General features: G+C 35.0%; 1 protein-coding gene across 1 annotated transcript; it reads right to left on the bottom strand.

Annotated features, from left to right (window-relative positions):
• Positions 1-145: 145 nt before the first annotated feature.
• Positions 146-6,607, bottom strand: Rga (Regena). The gene is made up of 5 exons (XM_967395.5): positions 6,115-6,607; positions 5,602-5,984; positions 3,003-3,285; positions 2,828-2,935; positions 146-604 (listed from the first exon to the last, which is right to left on the bottom strand). Exons 1-5 carry the CDS (start codon positions 6,261-6,263, stop codon positions 388-390), a joined length of 1,140 nt encoding a protein of 379 aa, XP_972488.2. The 5' UTR covers positions 6,264-6,607; the 3' UTR covers positions 146-387.
• Positions 6,608-7,156: the final 549 nt, after the last annotated feature.

Below are 7,156 nucleotides of genomic sequence, written 5' to 3'. Positions count from 1 at the left end.
TACTTGGATTATGTAGTGGTCCGCTTTTAGCCGCATAAATTATGATCAAATCTTTTTGAAATGTTGCCAACGTAAAGTGTAGCTTGTGTGTAAATATTGTGGGAAGAGCAATCCAAGTCCGAATAAGAGAGATGATGAGCATCCGTTGAAAATCAGTTAATCATATTATTTATTAATATTGTACAGTAAATTTACAAATAAAATGAAAACTGTATAGGTATATAACTTTTTAATCTTTTTTTCAAAATTAATACTTATCCAATTCTAGTAAATAAGTGAGTTTGCCACTTATTTAGTAGACGCATTAACCTTAAAAGCTAACAACTCATATAGTGTATACACTTTTCATTTATTCATAGTCGGGCGAAGTCATGGAATAACACCGTCTCACGATGTATTGTGCAGGTTTGACGAGATGACAGGCCGGCCTTCAAGTTTGCTGTAATCCAAGTGGAATTCTTTCGGGACTTTTCGCCAGTTTTGCGCGTCGAAAAAGTAATAAGTGCCTCGCTCGTACGTGGAAGTCTTTTCGGCTAGCATCATTCCAGGGACCTGTGTTATCCACACTTTCTCCTCCATGTGATAACGCCACTCTCTACTGTACCTGCAACACGCAATCGACGCGAGTTAGGCTGGCAGCGCTGATTGCGACAATAATCGACTGGCAATACTGAATTATTGGTTCCAACTTCGGGGAAATTTCACGAAATTTTTCATAAATGAAAACAAAAATGTTGTTGTTTTAGCTATTATTTAGGAAAATATTAAAAATAAGCCGTCAAATCTTGTCAAGTTCCTTGTTTTTTCGAAAAATTTCGCTAAAACTGTCTGAAAAACCACCAAATTAGAGCGAATTTGCTGTAATATTTTAATAAACAACAAAATTTATTGAAAAATCGAGTTTTTTTTATTTAAATAATCAATTTTTCTTTATAAAACCTGGTGAAAATAGTACGAAAAATGACAAAATTAAATAAGAATTATTGAAGAAATGTTATGTTTTTCCAGAAAAACAGTTAAAACTGGCCAAAAAATCACCAAATTAGATCAGTCACTTGTTAGTTTGTTTTTCGATTAGAGATTCATTTTAATAAAACAAAAGTCTTAAAACACATTTTTCAAATAAATTCTTAGTCTTCTTTGTAAGATTTCGCAAAAATAGACAAAAAAATACATTATTTTTGCCAATTTAGAACACGTGTACGAGGATAAATTGAAAAGTCTCCGGCCTAGCCTAGATAGGATGCAAATTTGGCAGATTTTATTATGGCATTATATTCTTTCATATTTTATTAGTCGTGCCTTGGAATATCAAAAACATCGGTCAAATAATAATTATTTGCCAGTTGTTTGAATTCGATGTAGTTTGGTGTTTGTGCGCAATGGAGCAAACTGAGATTCGTGCAGTGATCAAATATTTTTTTATTAAAGGGCTATCCTCAAAGGATATAAAATCTGAACTGGACAATACATTGGGCGACTCTTCTCCTTCTTACACGACAATTAAAACTTGGGTCGCGGACTTTAAACGTGGTCGTAAAAGCACGGAAGATGCACCACGTTCAGGACGACCAAAAACCGCTACGTGCAAAGAAATTGTAGAAAAAGTCCATAAAATTGTCTTGAATGATCGCCGGTCAAAATTGGTAGAGATAGCAGAAGCTGTGGGCATTTCAACGGAGCGGGTACATTACATCCTAACTGAAGTGTTGGATATGAGAAAGTTATCTGCGCGATGGGTGCCGCGACTGCTCACACCAGAGCAAAAATTGATTAGAAAAATGATTTCTGAGGAGTGTTTGGCCCGCTTACAACACAATCCGGTGGATTTTTTACGAAGATTTATAACTGTAGATGAGACGTGGATTCACCATTATTCACCCGAAACCAAACAGCAGTCTAAACAATGGACTGCAAAGGGGGAACCCGTTCCGAAGAAAGCGAAAACACTTCGGTCGGCCGGAAAAGTCAGTATTGGGATGCTAAGGGTATTCTTTTCATAGATTATTTGGAAAAAGGAAAAACAATCAACGGCCCATATTATGCTTCCCTGCTGGACCAGCTAAAACAAAAAATCCAAGAAAAACGCCCTAGCTAGGCCGGAGACTTTTCAATTTATCCTCGTATATGTTGTACAATCAGAAACAGAATTATCTCGAAAAATATTGTTAAAACAAGTCGAAAATTCATCAAACTGAGGCAAAACTGGTGCTATTTATGGGTTTTTGAATGTTTAAAATTATCTTGAAGGTAAAAATTAAGTTTTTTTCTAATAATTTCGCTAAAACTAGATGAAAAACTTGCAATTAGATGGAAATTAATGCGGTTTTAATTAATTTTGTGATTTATTTCACTCTTAAACTGCAGACTTATTTATTTACCAAGATATTGTCAAAATACGCCTAAAAATCGCAAAGATAATAAATCGAAATTAATGTTCTTTTATCAGTTTCACTAGATTTAGCTCGTTTTTGAACAAACAAGTAACAAAATTTTGCCGAAAGTCGAATTCTTTTTGTCTTTTTGAAAACTTTTTTCAACTAAATAATCAGTTTCCTTGTGAAACTTGGAAAAAAGTCAAAAATCGCCAAATTAAGTCGAGAATTGCTGCAATTTAGTTAACTCTTAACCTAGGGATTCGTTTACTTTACATGTATAAAGATCGCGAAAACACCGAAATTAGTGTTCATTTCACATGATTTAGCCCGTTTTTGAGAGAAATTCGTCACAAATAAGCCAAACAACTACAAAATTCGGTCGAAAATTGTATTTGAACTCGAAGAAAATTAGTTTTTTTCCAAAATCAAATGAAGAATTTACTACTCACAATTCACTAGCTGCGGCCAGTTGTAAAACATCCCCAACGCTATTGTAAAACATGAAAAACAGCAGATCGTCTTTGTACCGACTCAGCTTCATGGATGCGAGTTTCTCTCTGTGAAAAAAAACCAAACACACACAGATAAAGTAGTGAATTTTTCGGCAAAGTTTTCGAGCGCTACCTGATGGCATGGTTGATGAGATATTCAGGAGGAACGTGGAAGTCTATGTCTTGAGGTCGACACGGGTATTCGGCCCATGGGCCTCCGAATGTAGGATAAAGGTTGTCGGGTGAGTTGAGATTCAGTCCCAGCGCCGTCAAGTCCTGACCCAACGCCAACGACACCAAATTCGGATCCGTTTCCGCTGCCCTGATAAACGTTAAAAGACCGACAATACCGAACTGATCGTTCACCATACTCGCAGGGATGTTCGTCACTCGACCGTCCGGAGATGTTTGAATTCCTGAAATCGCACAAAAAATTATAATCACTGCCAATGGAACGAAATAAATCGCAATTACATAATTGGAAGTCGAGTGACATTCGCTTAACTAACGTACAAGTTTTTTTTATTTTAATCACACCTGGTTCGAGTAACTTGGAGTCGAGTCGGCTGGTAATTTATTAAAACTTACAAAAAGCGTCTGGGTTTTCGATCAAAGAATTCAAATAATACATTTTAACAAACAATAATAATCTACTTTCTTATCACTCTAGAACATGAGCCAAACTTAATTAGAATGAACTCGACAAACAAGTAGTAAAATACATGGACTGTGCGTAATAAATAATATCTAGTATTTACTGATTTAATAGTCGAATTTGTTTGTACAACAAAATCAAAACCAAATTGTATAACATTTTTTGCAGATTTTTTATTTCAGTTCTGGGATATTTTTCCATTTTTTTTTATAAATCTGCTCAGTAGAATTCGTAACTTATTTGCAAAAAATAGTCAAAAAAATCGTTCTCAAAAATATATTTATTTGAGAGAAGAATTATTGACTTGAGTCTTGAAAAAATGTAGTTTCAACAATTTTTTTCGGCATTTTCACCAAAAGTTTATTAACGAAGATGAAAACATAATTAGCAAATTTTTTCGTAAAGTTAAAAAAACATAATGTTATTGTTCAAAAATGCATATCCCATAAACACGTACTTCAACAAGAACCAAAAACAAAAAAAGACATACGATTTAAAACATCGCATAGATCACTATACTTTTTTTATAAAGCTTTTTATATCTTTAATAAATAAAAAAAGAATGGTAATTTAGTTATTTCTCTGTCTTTTGAACAATTATTTTTCGAAAATTTTTGCTAAAAATAACCAAATTAGATCGAAATTAATCTTGTTTTAGCTTGGTTGGCTAGATTTACTCAACTCTTGAACTGCTGGAGACATATTTATATCAAAAATATCGTAAAATTACCAAAAATATATCGAAATTGTTGTTCTTTGTTTATGTCACTCCATTTTGAGCAAAATTTCTTCATAAATAAGCCAAAACATTTTTAAGTTTTGAAACACTTTTTTGAAATAAATCCTCGGACAGTTTTCGCAAAAACAGGCAGAAAAGACACACATGTATCTTAAAATTTACATTATTTTAGAGCATTTTTATACGTTTTACAGCCAAAAAAGGAATTATATCGCGAAATTTCGTTAAAACAAGCCAAAAATTCATTAAATACGACAAAAAGTGTTGTTTTTGGATTTTCAACTGTGTTTTTACAGTTGATATACTCTATCTTTCTGACAATTATTTTTATCAGTTACTCAAGCCTTTAGGAATTTTAATAAATTGAGGATAAATGAACTGACAAAAACAGTTTTTGCAGTGTTTCACAACAATGACACGCTTTTGTTTAAACTTTCATAAATCAAAATCATTATTTATTTACACAACTGTATTTCTTAGCTAACTGTACTTTCGAAAATTACTCTCTACAAACATTTTTTTCCTTTTACAACGAATGCTTGTGGTTCTCCAATTTTTTAATTTATTTTGGTTACCTAATCTCTCGCGTGTGTTTCGACCAGTTGTCGATTAACCGTTTTATAAAAAAAAATTAAAAAAAAAACGTATTTGCACAGACACGTTTCATCAAAAACAAGTTTAAAAATTGCTCGTTAAACGTAAATAAAAATCGGATTATTCCACTGTATTATCGGAAATGTCTTCAAAATAAAATCTTGCAAAATCGGTATAATTATATTATAATCAATGCATTTATAACAACGTAATTCAGTGACACCAACATTTACATATAGTAAACAGTTTTTTGTCCCTAATACATGGCAACACCTGTTATTATCACACACCCTTTGGGAAATATTTTCACGGTTGGGTTTCAACAATTTTTATAAACATTAGCAACTAAAATCACCGATAATTTAGTGTTGCCAATAATTTTTTACCCAACTATGAGAAAAATTGTGGTCAATATAATTTATTTATTTATTTGAACGCACGGTATTTTTAACACCTTTCTAAGTAAAACGCATTTATGTTACGGGTCAGTTGCCATTTTAATTGTTTCAGATTTTATCCACTCTTTGCAAGCTTTGTTCAGCGAATTATTCGCACAATAAATGAAAATCAAAACTGTTAGGAATAACAAAAAGCAGTTTGGGCTAATTTACAAGTTTAAAGTTTTTGTGTAAAAAATAAGGAAAAATCGACGGCGTTCCTCGAAAATAAAACGCAAAATCAGTTATCAAAACAAATATCAATCGCCTTATCGATGTTATTTTAGCTGAGATAAGTGGCACTCACCGGATTTCGCGCTGTTTTTGTCGTTCTCCCGGGCACTGGAGGAGCCGTCGCCTCCACCCCCCGTGTTGTTTTTCTCCCCCGACGTGCTCCCCCCGGGCGATACGCCCTCCCGATTTTGCGTTCCCGGCAACGCAGGAAAGTCCTCTGACGACATAGTAAACTCACTCGCTTCGGACGTGGGCTGCTTGACCATTCCTACGTAGGGCTTCGCCCCCGGCATGGGGCTCGGCTGTGGAACGTTATCACCCGAACTTCGATTCGTTAACGAGGGAAATTCACTAAGATCCAGTAACGAAGGGGTGTTAGTGTCTCCTGAGCCAAACACAGAATTAAAGGAACTATAACCTCCCAACGAGTTCATGTTACCCATTTGGCTACTATTTCTACAACAGAACAGAAATGTTGCCATTTGCGCTTGACACTTAGGTTATGGTCGCTTTTGACATAAACAAACCCTAGCTGCGGCAGATTGAGGTCAGCTAGAGCTGCTTATGGCGGTGGAAGGATAGTTACCCCATTGCGGGAATTCCCCGCCGGTCTGAAGGCGCCCTTTGCCCGAAAACGGGGGTAACATGACCAGACATAGAGTTACTTCCGAAGCTAACACTGGATCTTCCGAGGCTGCTACCTCCTATGTTCCTTGTAAAGTTCAAATTCGCCATAGCTATCTGGTGCGGGGCGAGCCACCTTTTAGCATAACGGAACTGCAGTAGGACACTGAAAAAATCGCTCCTTGCTTCGCCACACTTCTTATGTTAAATTATCAGCACAAAAAATACAAATAACATCATAAACACACGAAACTTAAATGCACGATTTTCGCTTCAACTAGATTATTGAGACCACTTGATGAAGAATGCACGGTTCCAGGCTCGGTTAAAAGCACACCAAAAACCTCTCGCTATACAAAATAAAGGCGTAATTTTGACAAAGTAGATGTTATTGTCCAAGTTCGGTCCGCCATTACCGTCGGAAATGTCAAGATGGAGAGTGTCAACTGTCAGCCACGGCTTCGACCCACCGCCGAAAGATGGACATTGCCGCAGCCAATGCTAGTTGCATAACCCACACCTTCAATTACTCGATCCTAACTTAATTTCACCTTTACCCACTTCATAAAAAACACAAAAAACTAAGTTCTCGTGCCCCGTAAGCAAAAATAAAAAATATACTTACCTTATTCAACGTTTTCCGTATAGTCAAAGTATTCAAGCGGTAATGTTGGTTGCATAATTCGCATTATTTAATTACTTTGCTTATAAAAATGTTATTAACTATTATTTATTATCTTATTATGTTGATCGCCCATTGATATCAATAATTTTGACTAACAAAATCATAGGTCCATTGTTACCCGGCGCATCCACCATTTTTGCAAAAGTGTAACCAATAGATGGCACTGTTTTTTTGTGATTTTTTTTTATAGAAACTTTAATCAAAATAACGAAAACACAATCCACAATTAGATTTCGGAAACTTATAACGTCAAAATTTGACTTCTTATCGTATTATAAGACAATTTGTATAACGATATTGAATCGTCTGATGCGAAATA

The sequence above is a fragment of the Tribolium castaneum genome, chromosome 3, assembly GCF_031307605.1.
Source record: "Tribolium castaneum strain GA2 chromosome 3, icTriCast1.1, whole genome shotgun sequence".
Classification (NCBI taxonomy): Eukaryota; Metazoa; Arthropoda; class Insecta; order Coleoptera; family Tenebrionidae; genus Tribolium; species Tribolium castaneum.
Note: the sequence above shows the minus strand (reverse complement) of the source record. Positions and strands in the feature narration are given on the sequence as shown.

Bases quoted from the DNA above. Each gene is read 5' to 3' on its own strand.
- Rga (XM_967395.5), bottom strand. From the start codon at position 6,263: ATGGCGAATTTGAACTTTACAAGGAACATAGGAGGTAGCAGCCTCGGA. The intron at 2,936-3,002 runs GTAGCGCTCGAA...TTTTTTTCACAG, and splicing joins CTCATCAACCATGCCATCAG to AGAGAAACTCGCATCCATGA. The intron at 605-2,827 runs GTGAGTAGTAAA...TGCGTGTTGCAG, and splicing joins CTGGCCGCAGCTAGTGAATT to GTACAGTAGAGAGTGGCGTT.